Genomic DNA, 21,026 nt, shown 5'->3' with positions numbered 1-21,026 from the left:
ATGACTATCGACGCGACTGAGTCTGTGGATGACTTGAAGAAAGCCATCAAGAAGGAGAAGAAGAAAAGTCTGAAAATGGTCGATGCGGACAAGCTGCAGCTGTTCCTCGCCAGACAGGGCGACAATACATGGCTCGAAACAAGCACAGATGATGGGGAGAAGCTTAAGAAAGGGGCAACGACTGCTTTAATCAAAGCGCTGACACATGAAGACTGTGAACTTGAGGGGAGTTTGGTCTTGAGGACATTTTTGAGGGTATGCCAGAACCGAAAATCAAGCAAATTGACGTGTTAGTGATATTTTCCACCGCATCACGACCCCACTTCTTAGCCTTGACTCTTCGTGCCCCAAGTTCTCACAAACGCCTCAACGACTCTGTCTGAATCAAATCGATACTTCAAAACAATTTGTGTAACTACTATGGATGCTACAGCCAAAAGAAATCAAGGGCGCGATGTATGTTGCTCAATGTTGCTTTTTAAAAATCGCTTGTGACTGCGTCACACCTATTTCGTCGCAGCAACGGATAAATGTTGCTAGTAATGATGCAGATTTCTGACATCGACGATGTGAAGAATGGATTGTTATTGTTCAGGCCTTTGAAGTACGCATTCAATCATTTCCAAATTAGCTTCATTCGCGACGAAGCGGACGCTTTTCGCTTGAGAATCTTTGATCCATCTATCCGTGGCATCTCTCTCATTGATCTGGCAGACCACAACGGCATCATAGTGTTTAGCGCAGATCAGATACGATTGCTCCACATCAGCGTGTCGTCGTCGAAGAAACCATGCCGCTTCGATGTCCGGACGACGTTTGGTGACGTAAATGGCAGTACTCTGACATTCACTGGTTTAGAACGACCGTTCTACCGATGTTTAAATTTACAGGCAAGAGTGGCGCGCATGGTTGCTCTGATGAAGAACTGAAACGATGCATCAGATGACTTTCAAGATTTCTGAAAGGAAGTTTCTTTGCACGACAAAATGGAGGGATTTCACCGTAGCATGTTGGCTTCTGATACAGCGTAATTAAGCATCATATTTTCCGTGTGTATTATGCGTGCGAGTGAATTTTCCGCTTTGATCATTTTTTCGTTCCCGACCTGTTGCCTATCCAACAAATTGATCCGAATCCCGATTTTGCCGATTAATCCAAACGAAACTGAGCAGCTCCACTTCGTCTTATGTGACCTTCGCACAGGTTTTTGGTTATTGTGGGTGAAGCAGTATGTCTTAATGATCAGCTCCACTGGGTTGTTGCATGCGGACCCTTATCTTTCAAAACTTCGCGCAAGTCTTGCTTTTTTGGACATGCTTGTTAGCCGTCACCTTCGAGTTTGTACCTGTGATTGCTTGCAGATTGATCACGCTTGCGCTTGTTGGTATGCAGCTGCTGTGTCAGAGTTGAGTTTCTCCTGGTGGCTTCATAAATTGGTTGGAAATTTTGAATTGGTAAAATCCAACAAACGTCCATAATACATTTATTTAAAAAATATCTCATTTTGTTATTGCGATCCAGATTTTCCTGCGTCTCTCAGCTGCGACAAATGCTTAAAAAATGTACAAGAAATGATACTTTTGTCCATAAATTCGTTAATGCAGTGTACAAACCATGCTTTCACTCCAATTGGCACTTATCATGTACACCATTGCGTAATGCCATCTCGATATCATACTAAAAAGCCCCCACCGACCCAAAAATGTTTTAGCTGTTTTCATACTAGCGACCTGTAAATAAGTGTCACTACATTCGTCACCGAATATTTTAGGGTGACGAGATGATATTTGGAGTGAACAGTAGCACCAATTTCATCGCGTCAAATCCACATGAGACCGATCCTTTACTTCTAAAGGCTTCCGTACCATGTTGCCCGCGTTTTCGCTGAAATGCACTCGAAACTCAGAATGAAAAGCTTGATATCGCAGCACACAATTAGCTGAATCCATAGCTATGCGATGCTTACGCAAAAACCCATCACTGCCAAAGCAATTAGGATACATCATCCCACGCATTGGCGCTAAGGTATTTCCACGGCCTTCTTCCCCCAAGATACGGTCACCATCTCAAGAGCAAGCCCATTTTTCAATAATGAAGATGCATAATAAATTAGAGCATGAACACCTTCCGGTCCATTTTCTTCAGCGCGTTCATACAAGAAATATCGCAATCCATTGCCACTCTTGGTCGTGTTCCAAAGTAGTATGTCCCAGTCAAGCTCATGATACTGATTCCATTTAAAAACTAATTGTTCCCACTGATATCAGGTCTGTTTTTTTAAAAGATACCTTTTGTAGCGGCCGTAACGACGTCGCTCGAGGTAATATGAACGAGAAGAACGCTCAGCTCACAGCCCACTACGACTACCAGCAATTTATACGACTCTCTATGACTTCTTTGAGCCACTTTTATTCGTTAAGTCTAGCGGCACCAGACTCGTGAGACAAGTGGTCTGTCTCCATATCAGTTCTACTCGATAGCTGCGATGAAACGTTTAAATTTTCATCCGCTTCATCCAAAATTTTTGATTGAGCCGTCTGATAGCTACTACATCCCTACATATGCACGTTGAAATGCTCGCAGGAGAATCTTCGTTAGGCTTAAGTACACTTAACGTCTTCTAAATGTGGTAGGCCTTATCATTCCAGGGTATCTTAGAAGACACTGGTGACTGACTTGGATTTCCTGAGCTCGCCAATGTACATAATCCAGAAGAGCCAAACACACGTAGATGCGAAGTATCAATTTTCATGACGTAGGAATCTCGAGTGGATGTACTGAATCTTGTGCGTTACTTGGTATGCTAATGAAAGTAAACGCGGCGGCCTTTGTAGCCCACCCCAACAATCACGGATGCTGCCTCGCTGTTGTATACGCTCGTGATACCACAGCTGACTACAATCACCTCTCGCCTACTTGTTTCTTGTGCGTCTCTGCGCAACCTCTTTAAGCAATCTTGTTTTTCTCTGATTTTCAGCGTCTTGTACTCACGCCTCAATGCATCGAAAAGTGTCTCCAACCCAGGCGCCAGGATATATGAACATAAACACTCCAATACAATATCAAGACTCTCTTCATCTGTCAAAATCTCTACCGTCTTACACAGATGTGTTCAAACCGCATCAGGTGGTCTGTCAAATTCTTGCTGGACATTATCACGACGTTGTGCAATTGCTTTTGTAGATTTACGTCAGTATGTTATCTCCTGCATCTTTTCAAGCAGCTTTGTCAGACCGGTGCGTTCAGCTGATAGTTAGCCAACAAAATTTGTAAGGATGTGTTGTTACTGTTTTTTTTACATAAGTGAGATGACCGTAGGTTATTAAACGACTCTGCTCAACTTATTTCCCGATCGCGATAATGTTACAATATGTTAAGTACCCGATATTATGGTGTGCTAGCATGAAAACACGTGGAACATTAATGTTACAATATGACTCCAAGGAGCTAGAACTTGTCATGTATACGCAACGCAATATCCGGTATTCTTTTGAGCAAGATGATTTTATATAATACACCTAAGCTCATTTTGATAGGAATAGAGGTAGGAAATTAGCATTACTTGGAGACATCCCGTTTGTTCCAAACATATGGTTGATACAATGCAGCAACGTAGAGGCTCTACCAACACCTGGTTAGCTGAAACTCGTAGTTCCTACCTGCTCAGCGGGTTAAGGGATCAAATAGCTGTACATATTTTAAGGTGTGTGCACTTAATCTGTTCGACGTGGCAATTGTTAGGTGCCGATCAGACTCTTGATCTCTGTCGCGCATCCTGCCTTTCTTTTGTTCTGGTCTTTGGTAAATCTGACTTAAGAACTAAATGATTTGGTCAAGTGATTGTCCTTCTCACCTTCACAGGAACAGGTTGAACTTTCAAAGCGATCTAAGGATTAGAGCAAGATGGGTTAATTAAGAGTGTAAGTATACAGACAAAACTGCAGTTTTTAGGTTTGGGGCAGATTCTTTCGAACTTGCACTATTTGAAACACGGACCGAGGATATAGATGGTCGTTTCCGAATGTTGTATTTTCTGATGAAGTTCTTGGCTGAGCTTATCTCTTCAGCACTATTAAGTCATATCGAAACCATACACATCTAGTCATTTTCTCTTAAGCACAAAAGTGTGATCCGGCTATTTAACGTTTCGCCATCGCACCTCTTTATGGAGAGCAATCGTCGATTTGGCCAGCAGCATGATCAAATGGTCTGCTATACGCTGCGCTTACTACAATTTGCCTCATGTGTCGTAGCACTTGTGCTTGTTGCTGTAAGCTTCGAGTCGCGCAAAATGAGTTTTCAGACGAAGAACGGAGGGACACAAGAAATGACCGTCTACTTCGGCGGACCGGCCGTTAATTTTGTCATAATCGTCTCATTCACTGCGTCTCTATACGATGCTTTTATTTTGCTCTTCGTATTAACTTGGCGATGTGCAAAAGTGCCGGCACTTTGGACTTTTGGTATGGACGCCGTCTTAACAATGCTGTTCATGAGTGCTGGCTGTGCTTTGGCAGCCAGTGACTATGTGCGCTACTGCAATGTGGTGGATGGTGTTGCACGCTGCTCGTTGTTGGCATCTAGCGCTGCTCTTTGCTTTATGGCCTTTGTAAGTTTTCTGCTTAGCGTGGCTTGGGGTGCCTGGATGCGCAATATGTGGATCGAACCCAGGAAGAAAATCCCGTTAGAGTCTGTACGAGCCGGTCATGCTGTGTTGGGTGACTTAGAGCTTGATGACGAGCGCGCTATCACATTATACGAATCTAGTGCGAGCTTGCAGAATGGCTTTAGACAATCAGCACCATCTGTTCAAGATGGCGGATATCAAGGATAAATACCTAAGAACTAACTTCTGACTTTAAAGAATAGAGTATGTTATGATCAGTTTGACATTGTATAATTTTTTGTATAAATTTAGCTGAACTCAGTTCTGAATTCTTAACTTACGACATACTTATCATTTTTATGGTTCGTCTATTTTGTATTATATAGGCTAGCCTTGCTGCACAATGTCTATATGTCGTAGAAAGTCGGATGATTGCTGAAGACACTCGCCGGCTTGTTCTTATCAAGACTCGCCCAGCCAGTATGATATCCAAATATTATCGCTTTTTGATTTACAATCAGAAAGAAAAATAAGATTAGTATCGAGCACCGAAAATATACAGCGATACTATTGCAACGGTGAGCCTTGTACAAGTTTCATTAAGGATGTAGCAACAAAGTAGCTCGGCGATAAATATGCGGAGTAACACTCACATCCATAAATACATGTTTTGCTCGTGAACTTATAAGCAGTCACTAATTAATCGTCACAGATCGCATTTCTCAAAGAACTCTCTGTCGAGAGCATCAAATTTGACTCGTTGAATCAGCATAAACCATCGGAATAACATCGAGTTCTCAAAGGTTAGTGGCAAGCTCCTTCCAGATGACTTTTTGGTTACTTTTTTAAAATTTAGTTTGTAAAATTCTTTGCTATTTATGTAAGTATCAACATGATTTTTACTAATTACTTAACAGCCATCCACACAAACTAAAAAGCATATCAATATGCCAGTTTTGATATCCGATGGTAGCGGAACTGCGCCTCCAATTGTCGGCGTATTAGGCGGCGGTCAACTTGGACGTATGATGGCAAATGCAGCCCATCGTCTTGGTCTAAAGGTACTGGTACTAGATCCACTTGGTGTTGACTCTCCAGCGGGTCAGACAGGACTTAAAGCCATCGCTGGCAGCTTTACTAAGGAGGAAGATATCGCTAAGTTGGCCGAACAGTGCGACGTGTTGACAGTTGAGATTGAGCATGTAAATGCAGTCTATTTACAACAACTTGAGGACAATAAAGCAGCCAATCTGTTAGGCGTACACCCAGCGCCGGCTACCATCGCTTTGATTCAAGATAAGTACCTTCAAAAGCAGTTCTTTGCACAGGTGAACGGTATTGACGTAGCTCCGTACGAAATCGTTACGTCACTTCAAGATGCTCGTCAACTGGGTCTAAAATTTGGGTACCCATACATGCTCAAGTCGCGTCGTTTTGCGTACGACGGTAAAGGCAACGCCGTTATTCAGAGTGAGAAAGATTTAGTAGGCGCGTTTGAAAAGCTGGGAGCTAAGGTGCTCGCCAAAGATGGTGCTAATGCTGATGAGAAGCAGATGGCTGAAGAAGAAAATAAATTATATGCCGAGAAGTGGGTGCCGTTTGTAAAGGAGCTAGCTGTTATGGTCGTCAAGGGCACTGCGGGCGACATTCGTGCCTATCCCGTTGTGGAGACTACTCAGCGCAACAGCATTTGTGATACGGTGCTGGTTCCAGCCCAAATTCCAGAGCATGTAGCTGTACGTGCTGCCGGAATGGCCCGAACAGCAGTCGCTGAGCTGGAAGGCCGCGGCATTTACGGCGTCGAGCTGTTTTTGACTGCTACAGGTGACGTCTTTTTGAACGAGATTGCTCCACGGCCGCATAACTCGGGCCATTATACGATTGAAGCATGCGAGACGGATCAATTTGAACAACATTTGCGAGCTATTACCGGCTTGCCACTAGGCAGTTGTGCGTTGCGTGTACCATTTGCACTAATGGTGAACGTTCTCGGCGATCCAGCGTCGTCTGAAGACGTGAGCTTTTCGCTACTACGCAACAGTCTAACGGTTCCAGGTGCGGCTGCCCACTTTTACGGTAAAGCTGGTGTTCGACCTGGCCGTAAGCTAGGACACGTGACTATCACAGCGCCAAGTTTAGACGAGCTCACGAAGCGTGCGACAGCTCTCTCGCCGGAGGCGGCCAAAAATTCGGGTCTGTTAAAATTGGAACGTAAAACACTGGTTGGAATTGTCATGGGCTCGGACTCGGACCTACCTACAATGGCTGCCGCTGCCGATATGCTCGAAAAGTTTGACGTGCCGTACACACTCACTATTGTGTCGGCTCATCGCACACCTACGCGAATGTACGAGTTTGCTCAAAGTGCTGCTAGCCGTGGTCTGAAAGTGATTATTGCGGGTGCAGGCGGTGCTGCCCATCTGCCGGGTATGCTCGCGGCGCTGACACCGCTGCCTGTTATAGGAGTTCCCGTTAAGACTTCAACACTAAATGGTGAGGACTCGTTGCTGAGCATTGTGCAGATGCCTCGCGGAGTGCCCGTCGCCACAGTTGCCATCGGTAATGCAACGAACGCAGGCTTACTGGCTGTACGAATACTTGGCTCTGGGGACCCGTCTCTGATCGAGGCAATGGCAGCATTCTTGGACACGCAAAAGCGTGAGGTGGATGACAAGATTGAAAGAATGGCTACCGGCGGCTGGAAACAATACCTCAAAAACATGAAAATATAACTGAACAGAGGCTCGAACAGGACGTTAGCTGCATTTTTGAGGATATCGATGCTGTGCTTCTATTTACTTGTTCTTTTTGCTAAACTTCAGACTTTTAAGTTGGTTCTTCAGCTTTTTGGGCGTCTGCTTATTCTGTCGAATAGCTTGGCCGACTTCGTTTGTATTCTGAGCTGTGGCGTTGCGCCAGTACAGTAGACCAGCTATACTAACTGCCACCATTGTGAAGCTCAAGAACCAGATGACAAAGCCGAGTGCCGAGTCATAGAATTCGGCCGTCAGCACCAAATATTGACTCATCCCACGCAGGAAAGGAGCTACATTCTCCTTAGTCAAGTCCTTGCCTAGACGAAAACCACCTAGATCGGGCGGTGCTGTGGGGTCAGGCAGCACATTTAAAGACCCTGCGTCTAAGTTCTCCCATGTGAGGTATGCAGGAATCGATATATTTGGCCCCAGGCGCCGTAGTACCCATACGAGGCCTTTAAAAATTCCAAGAGACGTCGCTGTTTGCCGCATTAATAGTTGCGCGACCACCAATATTGCAAACACGGGTGCCAAATACTGAAGTGCGATAATGGGGACGTAATTAAATTGCAGACGTACCTTATTCTGTAGCCATGTGCCATCCACAAGACCTGGACGACCCACATGGGAAGCCATGACCTCACGAGGTTCCAGCAAGAAACGCTGTAGATACGTGCGGAAACAGATTAATCGCACCAGACATGCTACATATACGACGTATACCCGTAACGTGTGGAACTGCGACTCGGTGAGGCTGTACCACTTCCACACGTCCGTTGTAGTCGAGTTTGATAGCCCAAGCACTTCGTCCTGTAGACAATCGCGGGCTAGCGCTCGCGGCGAGCACTTGACCAGTTCGGACGGAACCAGCACGGCACTGGAGAGACTCGGCATCCACAATATACACATTAGCACGGGCAGGAACATATTGAGATGAAGAAAGAGCTTCATTACGATCGTAATTCGCTTGTCCTTAATCATCTCGAAGTACATGCGTGTAAATCGAAAAGACGGCAGGAAGGTTGTACACGTGAAGATACCAGCAAATAGCGAGAACGTCAAGAGCACCGAGACTCGTGCCATCTCAGCCAATGGCGCGATGTTGACAAAGTCTGCATCGGTCAATCCCACAGCACGAAGCAGTATTTCCACACGCACACCGATTAAGTGAACTGCGTGCTCCAGATCAAAATCAAACCATCCTTGAGGCGAAAGAATGATAAAGCCCGAAAGGATGAGGCCAATGAACCCGACGGCCAGGCCTAATCGGGATTCGTAGCCCGCCCAGCCCTGGGCAAAGTTTAATTGCAGCGGAAACCAAAGGGATACAAGCATAGCCGATATTAGACCATACGTGCCCACATCGACTTTGTCATCACCACCAGTAGCCGGATTAAACCATGGTGCCGTGAAGCTGACAACGCTTCCAATCCAGCATCCTATGGACGCTGACGAGACAAGCACCACGAGCATTTCGTATAGCTCAAAAAACAGCGTCTGGTCAAAGACACCACTACTTGTCTTGGCTACACGAACGTAGAACTTGTCCATCTTTTCAGCCGCGCTTAAGGGTTGGCCAACCGGCATCTTGCCGCCTTTGGTAGTTTTCGAAAACGGTTGACCATTTAGTGTTGCGATCAACTCATCTTCAGGCGGTAGAAAGAAAGTAAGTCCATTAAGTATCCACGTAGCTAGACTAAAGTAAGCGCGCAGCCGCAGCTGCATGAAAGCTAGCAAGACCGCTGCTAGAAACTCGGGCGGAAGGAGCGCCATCGTAGACGATACTGACGTGTCGAATACACCAAAAGCCACGAATTGTAGACCACATAGAATTAAATGCTATTATCTCGGTAACTGGTCATGAAGATTCGAGTACGATGTCTGTCGGCTGTGACTGAGAACGAGCCGTTAGAGTTAGAAAATGAGACAGAGCTTGTGGTTGTCACACCTGGTCAAGTCATTAGCACGGATACAGGCGCGTTTTTGCGTGGACATGGCACGTATTTAAGCAATCGGAACGAATTGGTGGCTAGCGTTGCTGGTGTTGTGGAGAAAGTAAATCAGCTTATTACTGTGCGTCCGCTTGTGTCACGTTATATTGGCGAAGTAGGTGACATTGTGGTTGGTCGAGTTACAGAAGTAGGTAGCAAACGCTGGAAAGTTGATGTGAATGGCCAGCAGGATGCTAGCTTAATGCTGAGTTCAGTGACACTACCGGGAGGAGCTCAGCGTCGTCGAACATACGCCGATCAGCTTCAAATGCGTGCATTCTTTGTCGAAAATGACCTGATCTCAGCTGAAATTCAAGAGGTTCGATACGATGGCTCACTTAGTCTTCATACGCGTAGTTTACGCTACGGTAAACTTGAGAATGGCCAGTTTGTGGCCGTGTCTGCTCCTCTTGTCAAGCGAATGAAGCAGCATATGGCTACGCTACCAGGAATTGGTGTGGACGTTATCCTTGGCACCAACGGATATATTTGGGTTTCTCGGACCATGCCTGACGTAGGAGATGACGATACAACGAGCAACATGGAGACACGCGTTGAGGTGCTGACGGCTAAGAGACAATTACATGCGGCCACACCTATGAGCGTTGAAGATCGCCGGAAAATTGCATGCGTCTCGCAGGCGCTTTTGCGACTTAATGAACAGTTTCAGATGATCACACCTGACAGCATCATGGCCACATACGAATTGTTAAAGTCCCAGGGTAGCTAATCTAGTGTTTCTAACTGCATTAAAATCTCATAAATTCTATGGCTTTACAGCTGACGAATTATCACTTTAAAGAAAGCAATTGTCGACATCAAGACTTGATCCAGCTCAGGAATTTTAACAGGAGTTTCGCCTCTCACCACTCTTTTTGGCTTTACTGTCTTCGCCATGATTCTCGCATTCAAAAGCAAAGTGTTAATCATATGAACACTTTTTTTTTGGTATCTCTGGCCTAGAGTGGTCGCTAAATGGAAAGAAATTATTTCGTCATTGATAGCCACGACGGACGTTTCTAGATAACGCCAGTATAAAGTGATGAACAACTTCGTCCTGAAGATCACAGATACTACATTGGCAGGTTTCGTCATTCGTTGGCATCTGCATGTTGCTATCGCAATTTTTGTCTGAATGGTTTCAATTTGATCAAAATTTGTAAGAAAATAGCGTCTAGATCCCACAACACGAAAATATTTGTTGAGAATCCGCATAAATGTATTTCCATTAATTACAGCATCGCTAACATCAGCGATGTGAGCAATTTTGCTTCAGCGATTTACCAATATTCAAACCCAGTTACTGCTGGATGCATCTCTATAGAGACTAAATTCTATAGTAATGCGATTGCGCCACTTTCGCGGATCAAACAGGTTAGCCGAGTGCGCATCGAGAGTTTTATTTTTTTAGCCACACGTTATAGACGTGTGCGTGAATATGAAATTATTTTAATGCTTTATATTCTTTAAAGGCTCAGAAGAATCTTCGACACTTTAAGTATTGTCATCGGCACGAGACATAAGTGTCTGTGGTCGAAGTGATTCATCGCATATTTGATCAAGCATTGCAGGAACCACAGAGGGCTTAGATGTTTGAAAGTCAAATAGGTTTATCACCTTCGTTAATCATGGTGGTGCTTACCAGTAATGATAATTTTCGTTTAAACATTTAAATTGCGATCTATAGTATCTGGTGCGCCATCGAAGCCGACACGTGATTGAACTTTGCAGCTAGAAAGATGCTCTCCCGGTCGTACATGAATCTAACTGCCGCTATTAACTCTGGAAATGAGTCAGATGGCATCCTGGTATGAGAGCTCTCAACACTTGGAGCAAATTTGCCAATTCTTTTCCCCTTGACAAGTGGATAAGTTGTAACTACACAAGAAAGCCTTGTCAGGCAGAACGAGTATTGCAACATATGCCGCCAAAGAAAGTATCATTAAATATTACACATCGGTACCCGTTCCCGCAATTGGTGAGCTTCCTCTGCGATCGCCAGCACGATGTGCCGCCGCTTAGCTTGGAGCACAATCAAGGTTGTGACGTACACATGGCCTTAAATGGATGCTCGCCTGGTGGCAGTCAAATTAGGCTTGACGATTTAAAGAAGCTAAATCTTTGAATCGAGCTTTGAAGGGATCAATACCATTGATTTTGACTTTTTTTTAAGTTGAATTGCGAGAGCATTTTCGTAGTTTGTGAAAACCTCCCGGCGAACAGTGTTGAGGTGAAGCCGCTCGATATTTTTATGAAACGATATTGCAGTCAATGTCTATTTTACATGCAAAATATTCTGTTTGTCCGCCTGAATACGAACTCAAATTAGCCCAGTTGTTAGCTACACTTTCATGATTGCAGCGTTCACCCCCCATTACAGCCTACTGTGGGGTGCCTGGCTAGCCTCATATGATAGTATCACGACGGGTGTATGCCCAGAAGCGGTTACGGTCTATTGATTTGATGGTAAAACCCAAAGTGAAAAAGTATAAAAACGTTGCCATATCTGTCTTGCCGTGACTGGTCTGTATCCAAATAAATTGGAAGCAGGGGCGTAGCTAAGCTTACATGTCTACATCTTTCCCTTCTCAATTGTCATAGCAGAAGAGTGTTTATTGCAAAGAACTGATGATACTCTTGTCGTTCGGATTTTAGGCATTAACATTTAACAATAAACTGAAAATTTCTAAACATGTAGCACTACGAAAACCCTCTTTCAGATCTACTTGACATTTTCATGAGGTGAAGGATGCCCAGGATCCAACCTAACGATTTTGTCGATATAGGTCATATACTTTGATACTTTTTCTTCACTGGATAAAACACTACGAAGGTTTGATTGTATCTGCTCACGAGAAAAATCGAGAAAAATATAGCGCTTGAAGAGCTGAATCCACTCAAGTGTGGTCGATTTTGAGTTGACAGAAGCCTGAGCATTAATGTCTCGAGCATTTTTGATTTCGTTTTCAATGTTAGCCTGTGAATTGTCTAGCACCTTGTTTTCGGGCGCTTTATTCAGGTCCATTCGCATAGCTCGATCGAGTTTGTCATAAATGCTCAAAATTCCCTGCGCTTCTTGCGTATCTAAGTCCACATTTCGAAGGATTAATTGCACGTGGTCCCGGGTGTAGGAGTGGTCGATCCATTTCTCCAGAAGATACTTCCAGTCGAGTTCGATTGAATTTGGGTCCACTGAACCAACGGGGAAAAGTGACGCCCTAATTTTTGATCTGCTTACAATAATATCGGCAGCACGGATGTCTAGTAAGGCACGAAAGCTGGTGGGAAGAGATGGGGTTTCCAAGAATAGGGTGAGAGCAGACAAAACATCCTTTATCGTCATTTCGTGCATGATCTTGTCGTATAAAGCCAAATTGCGTAGCACATTCAGGTCTCCGTACCCAGCTTGACGCAATATCACTTCCACCTCATCGCGTTGAAACCCATATTGAATCAATCCCTTCAGGTGATATTGCATATCGGCTTCTTCCTTAGTAGCTGAAAGCTTCTGAGCAATAACGAGGGCTGAGCGAACGTAGGGGCTCTGCGTGGCAATACTGGTTAGAGGCGACCTGTTTGGTTGATTCTTTCGTCGCACCAAAATTACATTAGCTTTTAATTCCTTCCAAAGTTGTCGTACCTGGTTCGTGTCTAACTCTTTTAATTCTTGTTCCATTTGTTTCAAACACTGGGAATACTCAGCAATATCCCAGGACTGTGAGGGTAGCACTCGAGCAGTAGTTTTACGGAGATCGGGGAAACGTGACAACACGGAATTCCATTTAATTGGTATGGAGAAAAAGCTGTCGTGAAGAAGTGGGTTCGACTGAAGTCTTTGAAGTGACACCCTCTCTTCATCACCATCACTTTTTTTTGTGCCCGTAATTCTTGGGCCTTTAGCCGACGATTAATTGCATCTTGTATTTTGTTCTGCGGAGTTTGAGTCGAATTGGATAGCGCTGTCAAGACGTCGACAAGTAGAACCATAGCAGTAAGAAGATGCAGCATGAAGGAGGCATCTGGTACGCGCATGATGATTGAGATGGAACTTATTCCAGAAATAAGCTGGAAGAACGAATGGGCAAATTCAAAAATGAATGGTTCCCGCGTGTGACTTGAACATTAAATGTTGCAACAATCTTTGACGTAATGTTAGCGGCGTTGTTTACGTATTCACGTGGGAAAGACAGTATGCTCGAAAAGCGCGGCTAACAACTGCGAGGGAATGAATCGAAGCGCTAGACCTTTTTTTCGATTTTGTTCCAGAGAAAATGCGTGAATTTGAAGTTGAGAAGATTTTCTAGTTACCGAGATTTGTTTCCCGCATTTCGATTAAGAATTTGATCTGAATATTTGTGTGCATTTCCGGTGTCGGCCAAGCACTCGGTGCATTCGCTGCGGCGATGAAAGTTGTCCTGGTGAGTATGCGCAGTATGAAAGCGATCAGTGCCGTCAAAGAGGTCGCAATAAACGAGCACAAATAGATATCAAAATGTTAAACTCCTGTTTGCAGTCACAAGGTCTATCTGTCAAAAAAATCCTTCGAACCAGAACAGTTTAGAGCTTTATACAAAGAATGTTCCTTCTTGAAATATATAGTATCTGTAGTATAAAATCTACTGTCCCAAAATAATGCAGAAGATACAAACACATTAACTGACTTTATATGTAGGAGACGCGGCTGACAAATCCTGCTTGAGCTACACTTTCTGTAAATGGGGTAAAGCCACCGTTTCTTTGTTGTTTGCCCTTCAGTCAAGTTTCCTGACGATAAAGTTGAAAGTTAATGGGGAAAATTTCTTAGCACAGGTCTTTTCACAAAACTCACATAGTCAGATCAAAGGTTTGATAAATCTGACGGTCAAAAACTTCATTTTGCTCGCGATGTTATCCTGAGCGGTTCACAACATCATGTCAAGCTGTACTTGTGTCAATCAAACGTTTGAAAAAAATCAGAATCCGTAAGTCTTTCCAATGCTTATTTCTGAAGCAAATGCGAGTGAATTACTGCACTCACGCATAAATTCGACTATAATTTCGATAGAATCAGCTTCTTTCTCATCCTGCTCGATTTGATACAGGTCACTACGCTCTTACCGCCCATGTTGGGCGATAAGATCATCGAATCCGTGGCTCACGCTCTTTCAATTTGCTGCTCTTCCTGGTTCAATTGATCTTGCTTCTAGTATCTTAGAGCCTTCGTGCGTACATGGTTTCTTATGAGCCGGCTGGTATCCTGGCTAGAAAGTATTGGGTCAATTTCACCAATTTTATTCCTTTTACTGGTACATCAAAGCCTGGGTAGGATTTGCGATATCAAGAACATATAATTTGGAAAACCTCGTTTATTTACGGACCACACGTCGGTACCCATTTTCACAAACGATTATATTACTCTGCGATAGCTTGCACGATGTGCTGTCGCTCAGTTTGGAGTAGAAATAAGTCGATGGCAATTTAAGGTCTCATCTCTAAGAGATGTTTTTTATGTCGTTGTCGAAGAATAGATCATCCGAAGCGGTGTCCCTTTATAAAGCTCTGTAAGAGTATGTGATGTTTTCACCAACGTTGATTGAGACTTTTTGGAGATGTATAACAAGCGCATTTTTGTAACTAATGAAGGTCCTTAGGCGAACAGTGACCGCGTCTGGGTCTTGGCCCGCCAGAATGTTATCTGCATTAGTTTTTTATAAATTGTTATCGATTACAATTACGGGAATATTTTACCACAGACACTATTATAATTTGTATTGTGAGTAGCTATACTAGAATTCAGAAATCGAAAACCAAACCTTATTGTGATAGCACGAATATTCGTACTTTAGACCAAGTTAACATATTCTGGTCGACAATAAATGCTAAAGACAAGTTTGTCAAAATATGTCATAACACATGAGATTTCTTTATCGTCTTTAACAACAAAACGAGGAGTCGAGAAATTTTATTTCCTCGCGGTCGCATCAGTCGATTCATGTATGATTCCGGACATGTGATCGGATTTATCGGCAAATTGTTCCCTTCCGGCTTTTCGCTTTTGGTGAGGCCATTGCCTCCTGATGCGGATAGTGCAATTTTGTACCGGCCCAAACGTGGTCGCTAACTTCCGGGTTCGCTATCATCGCCACCCTTGTCAGAAGCGCGACCTGGAACACCTTTTGTGTCGTTGTCGTTTGAATTTGGGTCATTGGTGACCGCCACTGCTCACATTGTCTGAACTGGGTAGCAATCGTGGTTAGGCGTATGAGAGCCGCTTTATACAACGAGAACCATCACAAAGTTTGAGACGATTATTATCACACAGTTGCTGCGTCGCTACAATTGCACCTGGTGGGTTTGATACAGGTTGAATTTTTGTCAAATCCATATCAGATGGAGAAGTCATACGCATAAGGTGTTGCGATGGAGTTGTCGTGGGTGCAGTTGGAAGAGCAGGTAAGCGTTCTGCGTCGGTCATCGCATCTCCGGGCGGGAGTACACCTCGAAGACGGTTAGCAGTGTCTTGACTCCCCCGTTCCGGCCTCAAGATTGCTGTTCACATCGAAATAAGTGAACGTTCCGGTCTCGGTGGGTTCATCTCCATGTCATCTACCTCATCATTGGCAGTGATATCTTCCATCTTCACATCTCCTACGTCGTCTTGAATTGATATATTCTGCGATGCGTACCTTTCATCAAACTCTTCTTCGATTGGTTTACTTGAGTGATAATAATTTTTGAATTCGGCAAAGATCGCTATTCACGTACGCGGATGGCACTTGCTCGTCCAGTTGACTGGTACGGGTCGCTGAGCATCGTAGTCTCAAACTCGATAAGCTTTTGACCCTTCAGCGTACCCAAAAAACGAACATCGGTGGGCCTTTGCACCCGGTACGGACCTCTTGGCTTTGTCGATATGTACAAATCCGCGCAATCCGAAAATTCAAAGGAACTTCAGTGTAGGCTTTACTCCTGTCAACGCTTCAAATGCGAGGTCGCGCGGAGTTTGGGATCTTGCTGACGATATGCACACCTGTCATCATTGCTCAACGCGCATAGCGTGAAGCATCGAGCGTGTTAGTGATCGGATCATCCGGTCGGCGAGCATGTTTTGCTGGGCTGATGTACAATACCCAATCGTGCGCAAAACGAATCAAATCGCTGAATCGGGTATTCTCCACAGTGTCGCTCCGAATGCACTTCACTCTTCTCCCATAGTGATCCTTCTCTAAGTCGCAGTACTTCTCGGATCGATCCAGTACCAATGCCTTGCTTGAAATCACATACACTTGGACAAAGCGCGTGAAGGCATCGTCGAATGTGACCATGACCTGGGCTCCCCCTTTCGACGTGGGCTTGATCGAACCCATAATATCACTATGGACAATCTCGACTGCACGTCGGTCCCTGACCTCACTTCTCGACTGCCTGGCAAGCGGTTTGGTCGGCAGTATTTTTCGTACACAACCTTCGCAGATACCTTTGGTTGAACCTTCCATGCTCTTGAAACTTTTGCAGGCCTTGATAACCGCGTTTATCTTGGAAGGAGCTACTTGTCCAAGACGAGCGTGCTATAGATAAGTGCTTGGTGTAAGAAACAAACGCGAAAGATTTTCAAGAAAAATTAGAAACAATAATCGCAAGGGCTAATGTGCAACGAAGAATTTTGGGTTCAAGGGCAAGTGTTTTAGGTGTGGTAACGCTGAGAACATAGAACTGGATTGTCAAGAGAGTAGCCAAGAATACGATGAAGATGTGGTTCCGCTGTCGGGAGAAGCAGCCAGAAGGATGGCTGATTGACAGCGGGGTGACCTCACACATGACCCCCCTTTGTTTGAGATCTTAGCGGAAACGCGGCCGTCAATGCGAGTGTTGAAGTATCGATTGCGGACGGAAAGAATCTACGCGTATTTGGTATGAGCACAGCTCATTTAGAGGAAATAAATGACAAGCGGATTCGAATGATTGAAGTACTGTATATCCCGGGTATAGATCGGTGACTTTTTAGGTTGGAAACTTGCGGCACGGGGTCTATCATTATGTACAATCCTGACGGAATTTCGCTGCGACAGTTACGGGTAAGAGAGCAGGTAAGGCATTCATGTAGGAGTGTCAACAGGAGATTTCACATTATGTGGATTAAAGAAATTTAGGAGGTCAGTGGGAGATGTGGCACGCTCGGATGGGCCATCCTAAACCCGATGCTGTGCATAAAACACAGCACGCTACGATGGGCATGTCAGTGACAAAGCAGCAGACTAAGAAGATACATGAAGGGTAAGCAGACGGTCGATCATTTTCCATTCAAAACAATACGTACACTCGAGCTTGGAAATACGGACGTGATGACTCCCATGAAAACGAAGTCGAAGGGTTGAGGCAACATACGTGCTTCTATCTGTGGATATTTGTTCCTTTGTTGGCCATGCACTTTCTCCAGAAGTGCGAGGTTGCGAAATAGTTTAAAATTTACAAGACGCTGTTTGAGAACCAATGGGGAAATTGCATTAAGTGCTTACGCTCGGACAATGATTTAGAGTTTATAAACAAGACTCTCGATAGTATTCGCGAGCTGGGGGCATAATGCACCAAAAGACTGTGCCCAACAGTCCACAGCAGAATGGAGACCCTGCGCGAATGCATTTTGGTGAAGGCCGACAGCATGCTACACTTCAAGGGGGTTTCGACGAAATGGTGGGATGAAGCTGTTCGCACGGCGGTTTACGTCATCTATAGACAAACCAATAGCGCTCATCCCGACAAGACACTATATGAGGTTTGCTTCAAGATAAAGCCACGAGTCGACCATTTACGTGTGCTTTGAGCTCAAGGCTATGCACTCGTCGATGACGCATCGCAAACGAATCTTGAAATAAAGTGCTTTAAGTGCTTGTTTCTGTAATACGCCCGACAAGGGATATAGAGTGTTTGACTTGGAATCTCAGAAAATTAGAGTTGTGCGGTCAACTAAACTTGACGAGCGTGAAGTTAATGGCATATACGACACCGAGAAGATTTACCGACCTTTGGTAGTCAACGAAATCAGCGATTGCAAGGTTTCGGTGTCTTAAGCCCCCAAAAACCAAAACGATCAACCTATTGTAGATACGCCCATAATGCCAGATGAGGAGTCTAGTGAGGACGTTGTGATGAGTGATCTCAATGCAGAAGCCCCAGCAACTGGCACGGAAATCTCGACTATTCATCGATCGGGAAGACCGATAACGAGTAACAGCATGGTGTATTATTCGAAAATCGACAGAAGGCACCGTGAGCAAAGCCCAGTCATATATTGAGTGACATCAAAACATACTTCAGCTCGACAGGTCCAAAATCGACAAACATAGAAGAATTTGACGACGATCAAACCGACGCGAATGGAGATCCTGACAATGACGATCATTTCTGGTTGCTTCCAACTAAGAGGCCACAAGTGAAAGAAGAACGACTAATTGCTGAAGCTGTGCTAGCATATGCAGCAAGCCTTAGATGATAATGGTGATGCGCCAACCACATATCATCAAGCCATGGATAAACACGATGCCCTCAATGGCTGGAGGTTATACAGTGGAGAGAAGGCGGTTGAGCTTGATGAATCTTGGACATTAGTTCCAAGAACGAAGGGGATGCAAACAATTGGGTGTCGATGGGTCTTTGCAAAAAAGCGTAACGAATACGTGGAGGTTGTCAGATACAAGGCTCGGCTTGTAGCGAAGATATAATAAGGAAATGTTTAAAATTGATTTCTCCAAGACGTACTCTTCAGTGGTCAACATGAATGCAATTCGCGTGGTGCTAATCTTTAATGTAGATGAGGGCTTTGCAACAGAGCTGCTACCGCCTTTCTAAACAGTGATCTTGAAGATTGTGTCTATATGGAACTATATCACGGTGTTACAAACAGCAAGAGCTGCGTATGTCAACTCTAGAAAGCAATCTATAGTCTTAACCGAGCGGCCTGCGCTCGGAACAAGACAATTTATCATGTTGTTTGTGCATATCAGTTTCAAGAATTGTAGAGTTGATCAGTGTATATGTGGCAAGAAGCCAACTGCAGGACTGCAGGACTGATTTACGTCTAATTTTACGTCGATGACATGATTTTTGCAGCGAGAGTTTCGAAGTAAAGCTGAAGCTTAAGAACTTAAGAAGGCTTTTAAGATGAACGAGCTTGGCGAAATCAAATTCATTCTGGGGACAGAAATCGATTATGATAAGACGAAGAGTATCCTTATGGCCAAGCAGACTCGTTTTAAACGATGCTGTTGAGCAATTTAAACATCAAAACTCCACGACCGTCAATAATCCGTGTAAATCAGGCTTGAAGCTATCAAAGATGCAGTCGTTGCCGACGGACACTGGGCGACATGAGATGCGCTGTAGGCCGTACGGTCGCTGTTTGAACGTCTTCCTTACATCACGACATGTACTCGCCCCGACGTCGCATATGTAGTATTTTCAACTGTCTCGGTTTCCAGAAAATCCAGGACAACAAACTGGAAAGCAGCTATTCGCTTGCTACGACACCCTTAGACGACACAAGAGTACGGGCTCATACACAAGAAAAGTATGAATGGATTGGAAGTCATGGCTTATGCGGATGCTGACTGGGGAAGCAACGTTGACGATCGACGCGACTCAACTTGTTCATGGCCGGGCACCCATAAAACTTCTTGTGTACACAAGCTCAACGCCATGTACTCAGCTTCTGCTCAGCCTTAAGCTATGCCTAATTTGGAATTGAAGATCACATGCGCATCCCCAATCATGACTATAATCCCTGACAAAGGCTTCGTCATCATGTCTGCCAGTTGCTTATTCGCGCCGATATGCCTTACCACAATTAATTCCTGAGTCTCATTTTCTAGCAAGAAGTGATGGGAACTTTTGACATGATTTGTTCGCGCGTTGTAGCCAGCGTTATTTGGAATTGCCTCTTGGTTGTCTTCCCCGACAAAAGTGAAACCAAGAGACTTCAGCATTTTTGGACTACAAGCTACTACGTGTCAAGCACACACAGCATTCGCGCTGAGTGGGAGTGTTGAGAATACACCACCGAATCCTGGTTGGACAGACGGATGACGTCACAAGGATACGGTACGCGCCTGACCATGATAACGGACGCAACGGCAGACGCTGATACGCTTAAGATAAATCAGGATCTAGTATAGTGAGCCTTATTTATGATATGAGTTGCTTTGATGTAGCAAGTGATTTTACGAACACAAGACTTACTAATATACTCTTACCTTCCTCTACAAACTTCTCTAAATCCAACAAACGCATTTGCAGTTCTTGAAAGAATGAGTGAAAAATGAGATATCGAGGTCCCAGCCACTTGTTGAGCGTTCAGCGCTCTGCCTTTTCTGCATAGATGCGGAACAACGTCGGTAGTATACGAGAGATTTTGTGGCAACAGCAAACTCAAAAATCTTCTATGTCACATGTACTGTTAATGATCTCAATGATGTTTTGGTGTCCACAGTATTTTTATTTAACATACTCTGCTTCATATTTCCTGTCAATCTGTTGACTACAGCTTTAGTGGTGGTCTCGATTTATAGGGCTCTTCAAACTCGGTGTTTTTTCTATCTTGGAAATGTATCACAAGCGCATTTTCGTTGCTCATGAACACCGCTCTTTGGACACCTACTAAATTGAATGAAAGACCCAAGATGACTTAAGCCTATTTGCAAT

At 44.4% G+C, this 21,026-nt stretch overlaps 8 protein-coding genes across 8 annotated transcripts; 4 read left to right on the top strand and 4 right to left on the bottom strand.

Annotated features, from left to right (window-relative positions):
* PHALS_00865 (CRN-like protein) lies at positions 1-1,557 on the top strand (the record flags this gene model as incomplete). The annotated part of the gene is made up of 3 exons (XM_024730616.1): positions 1-255; positions 1,362-1,454; positions 1,522-1,557. 3 exons carry the CDS (start codon positions 1-3, stop codon positions 1,555-1,557), a joined length of 384 nt encoding a protein of 127 aa, XP_024580875.1.
* Position 1,558: 1 nt separating this feature from the next.
* PHALS_15276 (uncharacterized protein) lies at positions 1,559-3,644 on the bottom strand. The gene has a single exon (XM_036407606.1). It carries the CDS (start codon positions 2,013-2,015, stop codon positions 1,812-1,814), a length of 204 nt encoding a protein of 67 aa, XP_036263294.1. The 5' UTR covers positions 2,016-3,644; the 3' UTR covers positions 1,559-1,811.
* Positions 3,645-4,165: 521 nt separating this feature from the next.
* PHALS_00864 (Marvel domain) lies at positions 4,166-4,834 on the top strand (the record flags this gene model as incomplete). Its single annotated transcript, XM_024730613.1, has 1 exon — positions 4,166-4,834. The coding sequence occupies one exon, from the start codon at positions 4,166-4,168 to the stop codon at positions 4,832-4,834; it is 669 nt and encodes a 222-aa protein (XP_024580873.1).
* Positions 4,835-5,553: 719 nt separating this feature from the next.
* PHALS_00863 (phosphoribosylaminoimidazole atpase subunit) lies at positions 5,554-7,338 on the top strand (the record flags this gene model as incomplete). The annotated part of the gene is made up of 1 exon (XM_024730612.1): positions 5,554-7,338. One exon carries the CDS (start codon positions 5,554-5,556, stop codon positions 7,336-7,338), a length of 1,785 nt encoding a protein of 594 aa, XP_024580872.1.
* Positions 7,339-7,401: 63 nt separating this feature from the next.
* PHALS_00862 (Predicted membrane protein) lies at positions 7,402-9,135 on the bottom strand (the record flags this gene model as incomplete). Its single annotated transcript, XM_024730611.1, has 1 exon — positions 7,402-9,135. One exon carries the CDS (start codon positions 9,133-9,135, stop codon positions 7,402-7,404), a length of 1,734 nt encoding a protein of 577 aa, XP_024580871.1.
* An 87-nt stretch (positions 9,136-9,222) lies between these two features.
* Positions 9,223-10,083, top strand: PHALS_00861 (exosome complex exonuclease rrp4; the record flags this gene model as incomplete). The annotated part of the gene is made up of 1 exon (XM_024730610.1): positions 9,223-10,083. The coding sequence occupies one exon, from the start codon at positions 9,223-9,225 to the stop codon at positions 10,081-10,083; it is 861 nt and encodes a 286-aa protein (XP_024580870.1).
* A 1,992-nt stretch (positions 10,084-12,075) lies between these two features.
* Positions 12,076-13,029, bottom strand: PHALS_00860 (uncharacterized protein; the record flags this gene model as incomplete). Its single annotated transcript, XM_024730609.1, has 1 exon — positions 12,076-13,029. One exon carries the CDS (start codon positions 13,027-13,029, stop codon positions 12,076-12,078), a length of 954 nt encoding a protein of 317 aa, XP_024580869.1.
* A 2,420-nt stretch (positions 13,030-15,449) lies between these two features.
* Positions 15,450-15,807, bottom strand: PHALS_00859 (uncharacterized protein; the record flags this gene model as incomplete). The annotated part of the gene is made up of 2 exons (XM_024730608.1): positions 15,450-15,550; positions 15,621-15,807. The coding sequence occupies 2 exons, from the start codon at positions 15,805-15,807 to the stop codon at positions 15,450-15,452; spliced, it is 288 nt and encodes a 95-aa protein (XP_024580868.1).
* Positions 15,808-21,026: the final 5,219 nt, after the last annotated feature.

Source organism: Plasmopara halstedii, assembly GCF_900000015.1.
Source record: "Plasmopara halstedii genome assembly, contig: Scaffold_1211, whole genome shotgun sequence".
Classification (NCBI taxonomy): Eukaryota; Oomycota; class Peronosporomycetes; order Peronosporales; family Peronosporaceae; genus Plasmopara; species Plasmopara halstedii.
This window is presented reverse-complemented; position numbering and strand designations above follow the sequence as displayed.

What these genes read in the sequence shown, in the direction of transcription:
- PHALS_15276 (XM_036407606.1), bottom strand. Translation starts at nt 2,015, where the DNA reads ATGCGTGGGATGATGTATCCTAATTGCTTTGGCAGTGATGGGTTTTTG.